The 18,369-nt window shown below is 42.3% G+C and overlaps 1 protein-coding gene across 15 annotated transcripts in view; it reads right to left on the bottom strand.

Annotated features, from left to right (window-relative positions):
- LOC115130569 (nebulin-like) overlaps positions 1 to 18,369 on the bottom strand; it is a 98,657-nt gene that overhangs the window by 47,711 nt on the left and 32,577 nt on the right. For all 15 annotated transcript variants that reach the window (XR_010463959.1, XM_065018686.1, XM_065018681.1 and 12 more), the window contains 32 exons: positions 17,953 to 18,264; positions 17,662 to 17,865; positions 17,359 to 17,463; positions 17,064 to 17,171; positions 16,620 to 16,931; positions 16,329 to 16,532; positions 16,025 to 16,129; positions 15,801 to 15,908; positions 15,383 to 15,694; positions 15,027 to 15,230; positions 13,349 to 13,453; positions 9,290 to 9,397; positions 8,657 to 8,968; positions 8,317 to 8,520; positions 8,014 to 8,118; positions 7,750 to 7,857; positions 7,305 to 7,616; positions 6,964 to 7,167; positions 6,709 to 6,813; positions 6,402 to 6,509; positions 6,001 to 6,312; positions 5,649 to 5,852; positions 5,336 to 5,440; positions 4,995 to 5,102; positions 4,583 to 4,894; positions 3,778 to 3,882; positions 3,464 to 3,562; positions 3,168 to 3,269; positions 2,836 to 2,943; positions 2,233 to 2,544; positions 501 to 605; positions 240 to 344 (listed from right to left, as the gene is read on the bottom strand). Coding sequence is in view for 14 of the 15 variants with exons in the window: in XM_065018686.1 (XP_064874758.1) it covers positions 240 to 344; positions 501 to 605; positions 2,233 to 2,544; positions 2,836 to 2,943; positions 3,168 to 3,269; positions 3,464 to 3,562; positions 3,778 to 3,882; positions 4,583 to 4,894; positions 4,995 to 5,102; positions 5,336 to 5,440; positions 5,649 to 5,852; positions 6,001 to 6,312; positions 6,402 to 6,509; positions 6,709 to 6,813; positions 6,964 to 7,167; positions 7,305 to 7,616; positions 7,750 to 7,857; positions 8,014 to 8,118; positions 8,317 to 8,520; positions 8,657 to 8,968; positions 9,290 to 9,397; positions 13,349 to 13,453; positions 15,027 to 15,230; positions 15,383 to 15,694; positions 15,801 to 15,908; positions 16,025 to 16,129; positions 16,329 to 16,532; positions 16,620 to 16,931; positions 17,064 to 17,171; positions 17,359 to 17,463; positions 17,662 to 17,865; positions 17,953 to 18,264 (5,622 nt within the window). In the remaining variant the exon portion in view is untranslated. The remainder of the gene's footprint in view (positions 1 to 239; positions 345 to 500; positions 606 to 2,232; positions 2,545 to 2,835; positions 2,944 to 3,167; positions 3,270 to 3,463; positions 3,563 to 3,777; positions 3,883 to 4,582; positions 4,895 to 4,994; positions 5,103 to 5,335; positions 5,441 to 5,648; positions 5,853 to 6,000; positions 6,313 to 6,401; positions 6,510 to 6,708; positions 6,814 to 6,963; positions 7,168 to 7,304; positions 7,617 to 7,749; positions 7,858 to 8,013; positions 8,119 to 8,316; positions 8,521 to 8,656; positions 8,969 to 9,289; positions 9,398 to 13,348; positions 13,454 to 15,026; positions 15,231 to 15,382; positions 15,695 to 15,800; positions 15,909 to 16,024; positions 16,130 to 16,328; positions 16,533 to 16,619; positions 16,932 to 17,063; positions 17,172 to 17,358; positions 17,464 to 17,661; positions 17,866 to 17,952; positions 18,265 to 18,369) is intronic.

Genomic DNA, 18,369 nt, shown 5'->3' with positions numbered 1-18,369 from the left:
AAACAGTGGAAATGTACATCCAAAAATGTATTTGCCCCCTTTTTTTGTTATTTGTAAACTCAGGTTCACTTTATCTAATATTATGTTTTGGTTGAAGATCTGATAACATTCAAGATCAAAAATATACAAAAATAGAGAAATTCAGAAAGGTGTCAAATACGTTTTCATGGCCTGTAGTTGTTTCACTTTTGGTAAACTTAGCTAAGATAACATCTAAAGTAGTAAATGAATTCATTCACATCACTGAGGTTAAAAGCATTGATGGTGGCCAGGATATGCTCAGGACGATCCACGATGTGTGTGTATTTGGCAAAGTTGTCTTTGGCATCCTTCTTGTAAAGCCTCTGCAAAAAGACATTAGAGAGAGAGAAAGACATGGTAAGAATTCCCTGAAGGGTAGCACACACATACAGTACTAATGACAGAGATGTGAGGAGCAGAATGTGCCCAATGAAACCTAGAACCACACCAACAGCTTGGATACAGATAAAGGAACCTACCTCGTTCATGATCTTCTGGGCATTCCTGACTTTGACGTGATCGACACATTCGGCAGCAACCCATCCACATCCACGGAGCCATTCCAGATCAGCCTTGTAGACAACCTGCATACAGACAGAGGAGAGAGTCAGACAAACAATCCTTTTAAAAGGGGTGTGGGGGAGAGAGAGAGGGGGAAGAGAGGGGGAGATAGAGAAGGGGAGAGAGAGAGAGAGGGGGGTGGGAGAGAGAGGGAGAGGGGGAAGAGAGGGGGAGATAGAGAAGGGGAGAGAGAGAGAGAGAGAGGGTGGAGAGAGAGGGAGAGGGGGAGAGAGAAAGAGAGAGAGATAGGAGAGATACTTCTGTATGTGTAATGTTTACTGTTAATTTTTGTTGTTTTTCACTTTATATATTCACTTTGTATGTTGTCTACCTCACTTGCTTTGGCAATGTTAACACATGTTTCCCATGCCAATAAAGCCCTTGAATTGAATTGAATTGAATTGATAGGGGGGAGAGAGAGATAGAGATATACACAGTACAAAACATTAGGAACACCTTCCTAATATTCAGTTGCACCCCCTTTTGCCCTCAGAACAGCGGCAATTCATCGAGGGGAATGGGCTCTACAAGGTGTTGAAGCGTTCAACAGGGATGCTGGCCCATGTTGACTCCAATGCTTCCCACAGGTGTGTCAAATTGGCTGGATGGCCTTTGTGTGGTGGACCATTCTTGATACACAAGGGAAAATGTTGCGTGTGAAAAACCCAGCAGCATTGCAGTTCTTGACACACTCAAACCAGTGCTCCTGGCACCTACTACGATACCCCATTCAAACCAGTGCTCCTGGCACCTACTACGATACCCCGTTCAAACCAGTGCTCCTGGCACCTACTACGATACCCCGTTCAAACCAGTGCTCTGGCACCTACTACCATACCCCGTTCAAACCAGTGCTCCTGGCACCTACTACGATACCCCGTTCAAACCAGTGCTCCTGGCACCTACTACGATACCCCGTTCAAACCAGGGCTCCACCTACTACGATACACCCAGTGCTCCTGGCACCTACTACGATACCCCGTTCAAACCAGTGCTCCTGGCACCTACTACGATACCCCGTTCAAACCAGTGCTCCTGGCACCTACTACGATACCCCGTTCAAACCAGTGCTCACCTACTACGATACCCCGTTCAAACCAGTGCTCCTGGCACCTACTACGATACCCCGTTCAAACCAGTGCTCCTGGCACCTACTACGAACAAACCAGTGCTCCTCGCACCTACTACGATACCCTGTTCAAACCAGTGCTCTTGGCACCTACTACGATACCCCGTTCAAACCAGTGCTCCTGGCACCTACTACGATACCCTGTTCAAACCAGTGCTCCTGGCACCTACTACCATACCCCGTTCAAACCAGTGCTCTTGGCACCTACTACGATACCCCGTTCAAACCAGTGCTCCTGGCACCTACTACCAGACCCTGTTCAAACCAGTGCTCCTGGCACCTACTACGATACCCCGTTCAAACCAGTGCTCCTGGCACCTACTACGATACCCCGTTCAAACCAGTGCTCTTGGCACCTACTACGATACCCCGTTCAAACCAGTGCTCCTGGCACCTACTACGATACCCCGTTCAAACGCACTTTAATATTTTGTCATGCCCATTTGCCCTGGAAGCCCTAAAGCATAACGGACATACTGTAATTGTTAAGTTGTGTCAGGTAGGCCTATCTATCTACTCACGTCACTCTGAAGGTCGTAGGCTTTGCGGGCCTGTGTGACATCAGTGGAGTCTGGCAGACAGGTCCAGTTATGTAGACGGGTCCTGTAGTGGTCGTCATTGACCTGGAACTGGCATTTTTTTGCCAGCTCAAAGGACAGCATGTCCACTGGCAGATGGAACTTGGTCTTGGACTGGTGGAAGTCCTTCTTGTACAGAGCATCACTGGCAATCTTGGCTGAGTTAATAGCCAGCACGAGCAGAGGGTCATCCTCGACACAGCGGGCACCAATGTGGTGGCCAGCCTGCTTGCGATATTCTGTCTTGTATTTGTGCTGTGAAAAAGACACGTAAAGTATCAAAGTGTGCCTTACTGAGTTGCAATTGAATTGACTGTTTATTTATACATACAGAGACTGCAATACAGATCTAAGCATTTAGAAGTAAAACGGCACTGAGAGAATGGATATGTTGAGTCACTTACACACTCCACAGGATACTAAGAACATTATGTCATCAATGTTATCTTTATTGGGAGTGAACGGACAATACTGTTCCATTACATTTAGATGAGATGAGTATCAATGACAACCTGTTTAAATAAAGGAAAACACTGTGATACTCACGTCACTCTGGACTTTATTGTTGTGGATGCACTGCTTGATGGGAACAGCATCTCCGGGCATGAAGAAGCCGGTAGCTTTGACCTTATCCCAGTCCTTGGTGTATAGTTTCTGTGAATAGGAAGATAGATAGGAACAGAGATTACAGAGTGTAAAGGTCATATTTTGTGACTACACTACATGTATTAGGAGCATTTTCTTCTGTTTTTCTTTCTTATTTAATTCAAAATGCAAAGTGGAATTCCCCTCTACCTTCATTATTCAGACTGGCAAAGGCACTTTGAGCATTTCAAATGTCTGAGAACTCTGATGTAAAGAAAGAAAAGGTATCTTACTGGATGGAGATTCTTGGCCACCTCTCTTGCTGTTGCCAATCCTGGGGTGTCTGTGACTGTGTACTTAGTCTTCTCTGTGTGCCACAGTGCACGGTAATTAGCCTGCACCAAAAAAACAACACAAAAGCAATTGATTAGTATTGTACTTAATGACTACTGATCTTGTTGCTTCAACAGCCCAATGTTTTTTTCCTTCATTGTGATACCTATTATCCACAAAATGTGAGAAGTTCCAAAAACATTGTGATTCTTTCATGTGTTATAACATGTCAAAATTGTCCCATGTCCCGACCCACCTCATTGAGGATGTCTGCAGCGTTCTTGGCGCAAACCATGTCTATTCTGTCCACAGGAGCTGTGAACTTCTGCTGATCCAACTTGACACGGTAGCCTCTCTGCAAGACAACATAAACAATGTCTACATCAACAACAACAGTCAAACCAAAATCAACCATCAATACATGTCATTAAATGTTAACCTGTTTCAGTCCACAAATCAAATAAATCAGGCAGATGACACACTTGCTTGCAGGCATTATTACTATATACTATCATATTATCATATATATATAATTATTATGACATATATTATATGTTTTAAATGACTTACGTCAGCCAGGACCGCTTGGGCGTGTTTCACTTTCAACACCTCCACAGACTCATGAGGGTTCCAACCACATCCCCTGAGCCACTCCAGATCAGCCTTGTACACCGCCTGGGAGAAGACAACAGGGTGTTTGTATTGGCATAGGGGTCAATGTGTCACTAAACACTGATATGTGAATGAACAGAGGGTTCAAATCAACAAAGATATATGGGGTGAGGATGTCCCTGAAATACTTTGAGGTGAACACAGCATATACAACATATTATCATATGCAACTAATTACAATTTCATACAGGGATAAAAAAAAAAGAGATGTGAAGTATTTATTAGTATTTATTTTAGTAGTATTGTAGAGCAGCCCAGCTCCCGAAGTAACTCTTTACACTATATGCAATCATTTCCTTTGTGTTGTCTTAGGAATGCTGCATTATCTCTCCAACCCCCATTCTGTCTCACTTCCCTAGAATATACCTTGTAATGATCGTTAATGCTTTTTTAAGTGCATGCCTTGTATTGTTCATTTGACAAAGTAATTAAAAACACATTTAGAATTCCATTCTCAGACCTTTCTTGATTGCCCATTATTGTAACTCAACTATAGTCTCCTGCTTATTGCTAAATCATCATTATGGGGTCAGATATTCAGTTTAATAGACTTTGATTATATTAGTTGCAGTCTTATTATGGGTTGCATGTGAGGTGTATACAATCTGCATTTATATAAAATATTACCCCACTACAGGATCCCTATTAACAGTTCTAAAAGCAGAAGCTACTCTTCCTTGAGTCCAAATATGGTAAAACTCACATCGCTCTGCAGATCATAGGTTTTCCTGGCCTGGACGACATCAGTGGAGTCTGGCAGACAGGTCCAGTTGTGCAGGTGAGTTCTGTAGTTGAAGTCGTTGACCTGGACCTGGCATTTCTTGGCCAGTTCAATGGTCAGCATGTCCACTGGGAGGTGGAACTTGGTCTTGGACTTGTTGAAGTCCTTCTTGTACAGAGCATCACTGGCAATCTTGGCTGAGTTCATAGCCAACATGATCAGAGGGTCTTCCTCGACACAGCGGGCTCCAATGTGGTGGCCAACCTGCTTGCGGTAGCCCTCGTGGTATTTGTACTGAGGGAAAAAAAGGAGGATCAGAGAGTTAATTCCACTGACTCCATTGAATCAAGTGACCTAAATGAAATGGACGCCGACTTCAGTCATTTTCTCTTACGTCGCTGATGATGTCTCTAGATTTTCTGGCCTTCAGCACAGCGATGGCGTCCTCCTTGATGTGGTATCCCTTAGCCTTGTCGGCATCCCAATCCTTAGTGTATAGTTTCTGTGAAATGGAAAGATCATTGAGTTGGTAAGTCAAATAATAATATCTGGGCATACTGTTATGTGATTATAAACAAAACATGTCTATAGGTTTCTTTATTTGTGTATCTGAATTAATGTCATTATATTGTTGTTGACTGAATCTGTTCACTGCACATACTATAAATAAGACAAAGGACACATCCAAATTATGTGCCTTGGCAGTGTGCAAAGCGTTCAGTGAAGCAGACTTACATTGCTGATGGCGATAGCATTAGCCTTGGACAGCACCAGAGAAGGAAGGTCATTGTTCAGGTGGATATTGGTCTTCTCAGTATCCCAAACCTCTCTATATTTCCTCTGTGAAAAGCAACAAACACACACAATCAAAGAGTTAATGATAAATCCAACCACTGTTATCGCAGACTAGATCTATATTTCACAAAATGTCTATCACTGCAGTTACCAGAAATGCTTTTTTTACAAAGAGACCAAGATAACAGGTTACTGTTACTGTTTGGTTACTTCAATAGAAGGACATTTCAATGGCTAAAAGCTAAGTACTCACATCACTGAGGATCTCAGCGTTCTGCTTCGACAGGACAACCTCTGGAGAGTCGACAACACTGGTGAACTTGATAGAGCTGGGGGGCTGGCGGTACAGCCTTTCGTTGAGGATAGTTTGGCCATTTTTAGCCTTAATGACATCCACAGAACCCTGGGGCAACCAGCCGCACCCTCTGAGCCACTCCAGATCAGCCCTGTACACCGCCTGGAAGGAAGGAACCATGGTTCAGGTAAAGTAATTACTCCTTGTGGGATAGTAGTGCAATAGTTGTTTGAACTTCAATGGTTGGTAGGTAGAGTAAGGAGCCAGTGATAGCCAACACGGATTGGACCATGATTCTCTGTGTACTTACGTCACTATGCAGAGAGTAGACCTTCCTGGCGCGGACAACATCAGTGTTGTCTGGCATGCAGGTCCAGTTGTGCAGTTTAGTTCTGTAGGAGAATTCTTGGATCTGGAACTGGCTTTTCTTGGCCAAGTCGACAGACATCATGTCAAGTGGAATGCTGAACTTGGTCTTGGTGAGGTGGAAGTTCTTCTTGTAGTTAATATCACTGGAGATCCTGGCTGCATTGGCGGCCAGCACAAGCAGAGGGTCATCCTCAACGCACTGGGCTCCAATATGGTGGCCACACTGATTGCGGAAGCCGGCCTTGTACTTGTACTGAAAAAAGAGAGGACTAGCTAAGTATTGTGTTGTTTTATATGATGGCTGCCAATGCTCATTCAGAGGAGATGGATATACAAACTTACATCACTGATGATCTCTCTGCTCTTCTTGGCATGTTGGACAGCAATGGCATCCTTATCCAGGTGATATCCCTGTCCGATCATCTCGTCAAATCCCTCACGGTAGAGTTTCTGAAATAACACCATTATATATTTAGTGCCCTCATTCGAAGGTACTGTAATTCATTTCTTAAAAATATGATGTGAAAAAAATTGAAGCGGTTGAGAGAGTCAAATCAGGTAGAGACATAGCTATAGAGAAACAGATACAACTACATCAACTTGAGTAAATGGAAACAGCTTGAAGGCGTGCAAAGTAAGAAAGACCTACATTGCTCATGGTGATCGCGTTGGCCTTGGCCAGCACAAGTTCTGGAAGCTCATTGCCGACGTGGATTTGGACCTTATCAGCCTCCCACTGTTGAACGTACTGGTGCTGAAACACAAGAAAACAACGGCAATGTTATACGAAAATAATGTATCTCACTATTTTTAATAGTAGTCTCTGCATCCTGTGAATCTGAATGTACAGTATGTATACCTGAGTTCAATCTCCCTCCACTCTAGAAAGAAAGAGGCACATTACCTTGTTCATTATCTGGGCATTGGCCGTAGCCAAAGCATAAGGCATGTCTTCGGTTGTGGCGGTAAATTTGAAATTGCTTGGGTGCTCGCGATATTTCCTCTCGCTCAGGATCTCGGCGGCCTTCTTGGCTTTCTCAACGTCGATCGAGCCAATAGGGACCCAGCCAGTGCCTTTGAGCCATTCCATATCAGCCCTGTACACAGCCTGGTTTTATATGGGAGCAGCAGAGGGAAAACAATTTGGTAAGAAAGTATATTTCGAAGGTATAATGTTTGTCTTGTCCTGAAATGATAGGTGAGGCCCACCCTCATAACCTTAATGAGTGTTCATATTCTACTTACGTCACTATGCAAAGCGTAGACCTTCCTGGCCTGGACGACATCACTGGAGTCTGGCAGACAGGTCCAGTTGTGCAGGCGAGTTCTGTAGTTGAAATCATTGACCTGCATCTGGCATTTCTTGGCCAATTCAATGGTCAGCATGTCCACTGGGAGGTGGAACTTGGTCTTGGACTGGTGGAAGTCCTTCTTGTACAGAGCATCACTGGCAATCTTGGCTGAGTTCATAGCCAGCATGATCAGAGGGTCTTCCTCGACACAGCGGGCTCCAATGTGGTGGCCAACCTGCTCGCTGTAGCCAGCCTTGTACTTGACCTAAATGGAAGCAAAAATGTATATACACTTGTACTTTAAGTCAACATCACATACATGATGATAATATATTTGCATCAACTCTTGACTTTTTTCAAATAATGTGAAAAAAAGATGGAAAATATCCAGCACTCACGTCACTTATGATCTCTCTACCATGCTTGGCAGCTTTGATGGCGATGCAATCGCTTTTCAGGTTATAGCCCTTCCTGTACAACTCCTCTAATTCTGCTTTGTAGAGTTTCTGAAAAGGTATATAGGGACACAGCTTAGAAACAGAGCCAACACATTATTAAGAATCACTAGAACTTTACTAGAGCTTCAGCGGAAGTCTTAGGTTACACAACATTTATTGAATGTGTAGTAATGTATGTAGTGAAGGAAGCAAGAGGGAGCTTACGTTGCTATTGTTGATCGCATTGGCCTTGGCCAGCACAAGTTCTGGAAGCTCATTGCCGACGTGGATTTTGATCTTATCAACATCCCATTGTGCAACATAGTTGACCTGAAATAGGAGAAAAAACATGATTATGTTATAAGAAAATATGAATAAGTTAATATTACATGGGATTTTAACTGCGCATTTGTCAGACCCAAGGACCTTGAAAATAGCTACCAGAAATGCAAGATTGACCATCTAAACCACTGATCTGAGTGAAAGACATTGTTACAAAATAATCTATGTATTGAACATTTCACCAACCTTGTTTATGATCTCAGCATTGGCCTTGGCCAGCACCATAGGCATGGAGTGCATGTCGGTGGTGTATTTAAGAGAATCTGGTTTCTGCTTGTAGAGGCGATCGCTCAGAATCTCTGCAGCTTTCTTAGCTTTCAACACATCCAGAGAGCCAATGGGGACCCAGCCAGTACCTCTAATGAACTCCATGTCAGCACGGTAGACAGCCTTGGATGTGGAGAGCATCAATTAACCAACCAACCAACCAAACAAATACACTTACTGTAGACATTTTTAAAAACGTGGAAGTGGGTCATGGAAAAGAAACAAAGCATTTGATATAGTATATTGAGAAGGAGCTTACTTCACTGTGCAGATCATAGACTTTCCTTGCATGGACGACGTCAGTGGAGTCTGGCAGACACGTCCAGTTGTGCAGGTGAGTTCTGTAGTTGAAGTCGTTGACTTGTATCTGGTTCTTCTTGCACAACTCAAAGGCCATCATGTCCAATGGGAGATGGAACTTGGTCTTGGACTGGTGGAAGTCCTTCTTGTACAGAGCATCACTGGCAATCTTGGCTGAGTTAATAGCCAGCATGAGCAGAGGGTCTTCCTCGACACAGCGGGCTCCAATGTGGTGGCCAACCTGCTTGCTGTAGCCAGCCTTGTACTTGTACTGAAATAGATCAGAAGAGAATTTGACCACAGTCAGACAAGGATGAACTGATTGAACATCCTTTCCTTATAAATCAAAGACATTCCAGGTATCTTCATGCCTGATTTATTCACTTTTCAGGAACTGATTCAGGAACTGATTCAGGAACTGATTCAGGAATTGATTCAGGAATTCAATTCAGAAATCGTCATTCGTATAAGACTTTAGGAGTATAATAATTGTGAAAATGTTCTAGAAATGACATTTACACCACTGATAATTTAGCTTGAGGCTTTGGAAAAAAACTCTATGAATAAAGGGGGACAAAAATACAGTACTCACATCACTGATAATCTCTCTACCATGCTTGGCAGCCTTGACAGAGAGAGCATCCACAGGAAGGTAATAACCCTTCTTGATGGTTTCATCAAATCCTTGTTTGTACAGTTTCTGTAAAAAAAGGAGAAGGAACAAGCGTTTAAAAAACTGAGTCGCAAAACATTGAAGGTTGAGAGATATATAGAGATATAAAGATATAGATGTATAGAGATAAAGATATACTATATAGAGATATAGAAATTCTATACAGAGATATAAATATACAATATAGAGATATAGATATACTATATAGAGATAAAGATATAAAGATATAAAGTTATAGAGATATAGATATATAGAGATGTAGATATACTGTATAGATAAATATAAATAAAGAGAGATATAGATTTACAGAGATACAGATATATAGAGATATAGCTATAAAGAGATATAGACATATAGAGATAGAGACATAGATATACAAAGACAGAGATATACAGATCGAGATACAGTTGAAGTCGGAAGTTTACATACACCTTAGCCAAATACATTTAAACTCAGTTTTTCACAATTCCTGACATTTAATCCGAGTAAAAATTCCCTGTTTTAGGTCAGATAGGATTACCACTTTATTTTAAGAATGTGTAATGTCAGAATAATAGTAGAGAGAATTATTCCCTTGGATGAGAATTATTATTTATTTCTCATCACATTCCCAGTTGGTCAGAAGTTTACATACACTCAATTAGTATTTGGTAGCATTGCCTTCAAATTGTTTAACTTGAGTCAAACATTTCAGGTAGCCTTCCACAAGCTTCCCACAATAAGTTGGGTGAATTTTGGCCCATTCCTCCTGACAGAGCTGGTGTACCTGAGTCAGGTTTGTAGGCCTCCTTGCTCGCACACGCTTTTTCAGTTCTGCCAACAAATTTTCTATGGGATTGAGGTCAGGGCTTTGTGATGGCCACTCCAATACCTTGACCTTAAACCATTTTGCCACAACTTTGGAATTATGCTTGGGGTCATTGTCCAGTTGGAAGACCCATTTGTGACCAAGCTTTAACTTCCTGACTGATGTACTGAGATGTTGCTTCAATATATCCACATAATTTTCCTCCCTCATGATGCCATCTATTTTGTGAAGTGGACCAGTCCCTCCTGCAGCAAAGCACCCCCACAACATGATGTTGCCACCCCCGTGCTTCAAAGTTGGGATGGTGTTCCTCGGCTTGCAAGCCTCCCCCTTTTCCCTCCAAACATAACGATGGTCATTATGGCCAAACAGTTCTATTTTTGTTTCATCAAACCAGAGGACATTTCTCCAAAAAGTACGATCTTTGTCCCCATGTGCAGTTGCAAACCGTTGTCTGGCTCTCTTTATGGCGGTTTTTGAGCAGTGGCTTCTTCCTTGCTGAGCGGCCTTTCAGGTTATGTCGAAATAGGACTTGTTTTACTGTGGATATAGATACTTTTGTACCTGTTTCCTCCAGCATCTTCTTAAGGTCCTTTGCTGTTGATTGATTTTCACTTTTCGCACCCAAGTACGTTCATCTCAAGGAGACAGAACAAGTCTCCTTCCTGAGCGGTATGACGGCTGCGTGTTCCCATACTGTTTATACTTGCGTACTATTGTTTGTACATATGAATGTGGTACCTCAGGCGTTTGGAAATTGCTCCCAAGGATGAACCTCTACAATTTTTTTATTTAGATTTTCCCATGATGTCAAGCAAAGAGGCATTGAGTTTGAAGGTAGGCCTTGAAATATATCCACAGGTACACCTCCAATTGACTCAAATGATGTCAATGAGCCTATCAGAAGCTGCTAAAGCCATGACATCATTTTCTGGAATTTTCAAGCTGTTTAAAGGCACAGTCAACTTAGTGAATGTAAACTTCTGACCCACTATAATTGTTATACAGTGAATTAAAAGTTAAATAATCAGTTTGTAAACAAATGTTGGAAGAATGACTTGTGTCATGCACAAAGTAGATGTCCTGACCGACTTGTCAAAACTATAGTTTGTTAACAATAAATTTGTGGAGTGGTTGAAAAACTATTTTTAATGACTCCAACCTAAGTGTTTGTAAACTTCTGACTTCAACTGTATATATATTATATATAATCTATCTATATGTATCTATATATATATATATATATATATATATATATACACAAAGTATATCTGTATCTCCATATATATATGTATATATACACTGCTCAAAAAAATTAAGGGAACACTTAAACAATGTAACTCCAAGTCAATCACACTTCTGTGAAATCAAACTGTCCACTTAGGAAGCAACACTGATTGACAATAAATTTCACATGCTGTTGTGCAAATGGAATAGACAACAGGTGGAAATTATAGGCAACTAGCAAGACACCCCCAATAAAGGAGTGGTTCTGCAGGTGGTGACCACAGACCACTTCTCAGTTCCTATGCTTCCTGGCTGATGTTTTGGTCACTTTTGAATGCTGGCAGTGCTTTCACTCTAGTGGTAGCATGAGACGGAGTCTACAACCCACACAAGTGGCTCAGGTAGTGCAGCTCATCCAGGATGGGACATCACTGCGAGCTGTGGCAAGAAGGTTTGATGTGTCTGTCAGCGTAGTGTCCAGAGCTTGGAGGCGCTACCAGGAGACAGGCCAGTACATCAGGAGACGTGGAGGAGGCCGTAGGAGGGCAAAAACCCAGCAGCAGGACCGCTCCGCCTTTGTGCAAGGAGGAGCAGGAGGAGCACTGCCAGAGCCCTGCAAAATGACCTCCAGCAGGTCACAAATGTGCATGTGTCTGCTCAAACGGTCAGAAACAGACTCCATGAGGGTGGTATGAGGGCCCGATGTCCACAGGTGGGGGTTGTGCTTACAGCCCAACACCGTGCAGGACGTTTGGCATTTGCCAGAGAACACCAAGATTGGCAAATTCGCCACTGGCGCCCTGTGCTCTTCACAGATGAAAGCAGGTTCACACTGAGCACATGTGACAGACGTGACAGTCTGGAGAACGTTCTGCTGCCTGCAACATCCTCCAGCATGACCGATTTGGCAGTGGGTCAGTCATGGTGTGGGGTGGCATTTCTTTGGGGGCTGCACAGCCCTCCAGGTAGCCTGACTGCCATTAGGTACCGAGATGAGATCCTCAGACCCCTTGTGAGACCATATGCTGGTGCGGTTGAACCTGGGTTCCACCTAATGCAAGACCTCATGTGGCTGGAGTGTGTCAGCAGTTCCTGCAAGAGGAAGGCATTGATGCTATGGACTGGCCCGCGCGTTCCCCAGACCTGAATCCAATTGAGCACATCTGGGACATCATGTCTCGCTCCATCCACCAACGCCACGTTGCACCACAGACTGTCCAGGAGTTGGCGGATGCTTTAGTCCAGGTCTGGGAGGAGATCCCTCAGGAGACCATCCGTCACCTCATCAGGAGCATGCCCAGGCGTTGTAGGGAGGTCATACAGGCACGTGGAGGCCACACACACTACTGAGCCTCATTTTGACTTGTTTTAAGGACATTACATCAAAGTTGGATCAGCCTGTAGTGTGGTTTTCCACTTTAATTTTGAGTGTGATTCCAAATCCAGACCTCCATGGGTTGATAAATTTGATTTCCATTGATCATTTTTGTGTGATTTTGTTGTCAGCACATTCAACTATGTAAAGAAAAAAGTATTTAATAAGAATATTTCATTCATTCAGATCTAGGATGTGTTATTTTAGTGTTCCCTTTATTTTTTGAGCAGTGTATATAGATAGATAGATAGATAGATAGATAGATAGATAGATAGATAGATAGATAGATAGATAGATAGATAGATAGATAGATAGATAGATAGATAGATGTATAGAGATATAGAAATTCTGCATAGATATATAGAGATATGGATATAAAGAGATATAGATATAAAGATATATATAGATATATAGAGAGATAAAGATATATAGATATATAAATAAAGAGATATAGACATATAGATAAAGAGATATAGAGCTATATATAGATATAGCTATAGAGATATAAATACAACTAGATCAACTTGAGTGAAAGAAAACAGCTTGAGGTAAAGTAAGGAGGACCTACATTGCTCATGGTGATCGCATTGGCTTTGGCCAGCACAAGTTCTGGAAGCTCATTGCCGACGTGGATTTTGATCTTATCAGCATCCCATTGTTCAACATACTGCCGCTGAAATATGAGATAAACATAGCTGTGTTATAAGAAAATAATAATAATAACAATAATACATGTCATTATTTTGCACTTTTCTCAGACTCACAGACACTTGAGAAAAGCAAACAGAAATGTAAATCTGAGTGACAGACATAGTTAAGAAAGCATCTATGTATTACACTGAAAAAAAATAGCAACAATTTCAAAGATTTTACTGAGGTATGGTTCATATAAGGAAATCAGTACATTTAAATACATTCATTAGGCTCTAATCTATGGATTTCACATGACTGGGAACACAGATATGCAACCTTTGGTCACAGATACCTTACAAAATAGGTAGGGGCATGGATCAGAAAACCAGTCAGTATCTGGTGTGAAGCCTATTTGACTCATGCAGTGCGGCACATCTCCTTCGCATAGAGTGGCCTTTCGGATTGTTGTCCCACTCCCCTTCAATGGCTGAGCGAAGTTGCTGGATATTGGCGGAAACTGGAACACGTCAATCCAGAGCATCCCAAACATGCTCAATGGGTTGCATGACTAGTGAGTATGCAGGCCATGGAAGAACTGAGACATTTTCAGCTTCCAGGAATTGTTTACAGATCCTTGTAACATGGGTTGTGCATTATCATGCTGAAACATGAGGTGATGGCAGTGTATGAACGGCACAACAATGGGCCTCAGGATCATTTCACGGCATTTCCTTCAAATTGCAATCGATAAAATACAATTGTGTTCGTTCATCCATGAAGAGCACACTTCTCCAGCATACCAATGGCCATCGAAGGTGAGCATTTGTCCACTGAAGTCGGTTGCAATGCTGAACTGCAGTCAGGTCAAGACCCTGGTGAGGATGACGAGATGAGCTTCCCTGAGACGGTTTCTGACAATTTGTGCAGAAATTCTTCGGTTGTGCAAACCCATAGTTTAGCAGGTGAAGAAGCTGGATGTGGAGGTCCTGAGCTGCCGTGGTTACACATGATCTGCGGTTGTGAGGCCGGTTGGACATACTGCCATATTCTCTAAAACGACGTTGGAGGCGGTAGAGAAATGATAGAGAAATGAACATTAAATTCTCTGGCAACACCTCTGGTGGACATTCCTGCAATCAGCATGTCCATTGAACACTCCCCTCAAAACTTAAGACATCTGTGGCATTGTGTTGTGTGACAAAACTGCACATTTTAGAGTTGTCTATTATTGACCACAGCACAAGATGCCCCTGTGTAATGATCACGCTGTTTAATCAGCTTGTTGATGATATGCCACATCTGTCAGGCGGATGAATTATCTTGGCAAAGGAGAAATGCTCACTAACAGGGATGTAAACAAATTTGGGCACAAAATTTGAGAGATATAAGGTTTTGTGTGAAAATAACATTTCTGCTAGTGAACATGGGACCAACACTTGACATGTTGCATTTATATTTTGTTCAGTGTAATTATCTATTTATTAGATAGGGTATCAGGCTTGATGTTGAGGTGGACCTTGTTATTTCAGCAGCTCCATAAAAAATGTATGTTATTGTATTGAATTCTGGTGTAACAGGAAACTGTTAGCTGTCGTTAGCTGGAATACGTTTACCTTGTTCATGATCTGGCCGTTATGTTTGGCCAGAACGATATCCATGCCGTCGAGTGGGCTTTTGAAGTCCAGAGTGCTGGGGTGCTGGCGGTATTTCTTCTCACTCAAGATCTCGCCGGCCTTCTTGGCTTTTTCCACATCAAGTGAGCCAATGGGGACCCATCCAATTCCCCTGAGCCACTTCATGTCAGCCCTGTACACCGCCTAAGAGGGATAGCATACTCCCATTACTTGTTGCCATCTCAAACCTTTTATCACTGGGTTTGACCAGCCCTGGATGTCTCATTAACAACATGATTAAAAATGTAACAGGAAAGAGGTCTTGGAATTGAAAATACAGAACTTTTGAAACATACCTCACTTGCTATGTCATAGACATGTCTGGCATGGACAACATCAGTGGAGTCTGGCAGACAGGTCCAGTTGTGCAGGTGAGTTCTGTAGTTGAAGTTGTTGACTTGGATCTGGTTCTTCTTGCACAACTCAAAGGCCATCATGTCCAATGGGAGATGGAACTTGGTCTTGGACTGATGGAAGTCCTTCTTGTACAGAGCATCACTGGCAATCTTGGCTGAGTTCAGAGCCAGCACGAGCAGAGGGTCATCCTCTACGCAGCGGGCTCCAATGTGGTGGCCAATTTGCTTTCGGTAGCCTGACTTGTACTTGTGCTATACCGAACCAAAAAGGTTGCATGTAGTGGGGATTTCAGTAAATCAAAGGTAAACACAGTATTGATATAGTTCATTCCTTTGTGATAACAAAATAAGTACTTACATCACTGATAATTTCCCTGCCGTGCTTGGCTGCGATGACAGCAATGGCATCATTGCGCAAATCATAGCCCTTCTTCTTATCCTCTATCATTGCTTTCCTGTATTGGTTCTGTATGAAGAAGAAAACAAACATCCATAGATGTTATTGTATATTTCCACAATAAGTTTTAGCTTCGAATGTTTGCATTCACAATGAGGGTTACCTTTGTGCTATCAGTTACTTACCCAACTGTAGTTGGACTTGTTTGCATTGGCCAAAACAATGTCCATCGCATCTGTCATAATGTGGTTCTTGGTCTTGTCCTTCTCCCAGGCCTCAGTGTAAGCTTGCTGCAATAATGAGTTTCAAGTTCAAACTAACAGCGTGAAGTGCCTATTCATATAAATGGCTGAAATATAATCCAAAGTAGGGGAGATCAGATGACCTTAAAGCAGGTTCTAAATGATGGAATCATTATTTGAATATAATCTACCAGGGGAAACATTCAAAGGCAAATGATGAATAAAGATATACCAGTTAGTCAAATACCTTGTTGGCATTATCATTATTTTGTTTAGCCAAAACCATTCCAATGTCTTGAACTGAGCTGGTGAACTTGAAGTTGCTTGGGTGCTGACGATACAGCTTCTCACTCAGGACATCGGCGGCTTTCTTTGCCTTCTCAACATCAAGTGAGCCGATGGGAACCCATCCGATACCTTGCAGGCTCTTTAGTTCAGCCTTATACACAGCCTAGACACAACAATACCACAATGGTCAAAATAGATGGAATAAAGACAGTTACACTGGAAAAACATGATCTAGTTCATTCATACTTACATCACTTGCTATGTCATAGACATGTCTGGCATGGACAACATCAGTGGAGTCTGGCAGACAGGTCCAGTTGTGCAGTCGAGTTACATATTTGGCATGGTTGACCTGGATCTGGTTCTTCTTGGCCAACTCAAAGGCCATCATGTCCAATGGGAGATGGAACTTGGTCTTGGACTGGTGGAAGTCCTTCTTGTACAGAGCATCACTGGCAATCTTGGCTGAGTTAATAGCCAGCATGAGCAGAGGGTCTTCCTCGACACAGCGGGCTCCAATGTGGTGGCCAATCTGCTTACGGTAGCCAGTCTTGTACTTGTGCTACAAAAGGCAAATATGAAATGGCAGTGTTGAGGATTGTTTTGATTTTACAGATGTACATTTGATATATTGTGTCATGAAATAGTAAAGAAATGGAATCGCTTATGATGGATAGATGTTCAATGAACTTACATCACTGATAATTTCCCTGCCGTGCTTGGCTGCGATGACAGCAATGGCATCATTGCGCAAATCATAGCCCTTCTTCTTATCCTCTACCATTGCTTTCCTGTATTGGTTCTGTATGAGAGAAAAAAATCCATAGACATGGGTATTTAAAATCAAATCACAAATCATTTAAAGTGCATTTAACAAAATCACAACACATTTTACATGAAAAACTAAACAAAAACTATATGTTTATTTTTATTTTTTAGAAATGTTTACATTCGTCAAGAGGGTTACCTTTGTGCAATCAGTTACTTACCCAACTGTAGTTGGACTTGTTTGCATTGGCCAAAACAATGTCCATCGCATCTGGCATAATGTGGTTCTTGATCTTGTCCTTCTCCCAGGCCTCAGTGTAAGCTTGCTGCAATAATGAGTTTCATGTTCAAACTAACAGCGTGAAGTGCCTATTCATATAAATGGCTGAAATATAATCCAAAGTAGGGGAGATCAGATTACTTTAAAGAAGGTTTAAATGATGGAATCATTATTTGAATATCATCTACCAGGGGAAACATTCAAAGGCAAATGATGAATAAAGATATACCAGTTAGTCAAATACCTTGTTGGCATTATCATTATTTTGTTTAGCCAAAACCATTCCAATGTCTTGAACTGAGCTGGTGAACTTGAAGTTGCTTGGGTGCTGACGATACAGCTTCTCACTCAGGACATCGGCGGCTTTCTTTGCCTTCTCAACATCAAGTGAGCCGATGGGAACCCATCCGATACCTTGCAGGCTCTTTAGTTCAGCCTTATACACAGCCTAGACACAACAATACCACAATGGTCAAAATGGATGGAATAAAGACAGTTACACTGGAAAAACATGATCTAGTTCATTCATACTTACATCACTTGCTATGTCATAGACATGTCTGGCATGGACAACATCAGTGGAGTCTGGCAGACAGGTCCAGTTGTGCAGTCGAGTTACATATTTGGCGTGGTTGACCTGGATCTGGTTCTTCTTGGCCAACTCAAAGGCCATCATGTCCAATGGGAGATGGAACTTGGTCTTGGACTGGTGGAAGTCCTTCTTGTACAGAGCATCACTGGCAATCTTGGCTGAGTTAATAGCCAGCATGAGCAGAGGGTCTTCCTCGACACAGCGGGCTCCAATGTGGTGGCCAACCTGCTTACGGTAGCCAGCCCTGTATTTGTGCTACAGAAGGCAAATATGAAATGGCAGTGTTGAGGATTGTTTTGATTTTACAGATGTACATTTGATATATTGTGTCATGAAATAGTAAAGAAACGGAATCGCTTA

This window comes from Oncorhynchus nerka, linkage group LG1, assembly GCF_034236695.1.
Source record: "Oncorhynchus nerka isolate Pitt River linkage group LG1, Oner_Uvic_2.0, whole genome shotgun sequence".
NCBI classification, from domain to species: domain Eukaryota; kingdom Metazoa; phylum Chordata; class Actinopteri; order Salmoniformes; family Salmonidae; genus Oncorhynchus; species Oncorhynchus nerka.
This window is presented reverse-complemented; position numbering and strand designations above follow the sequence as displayed.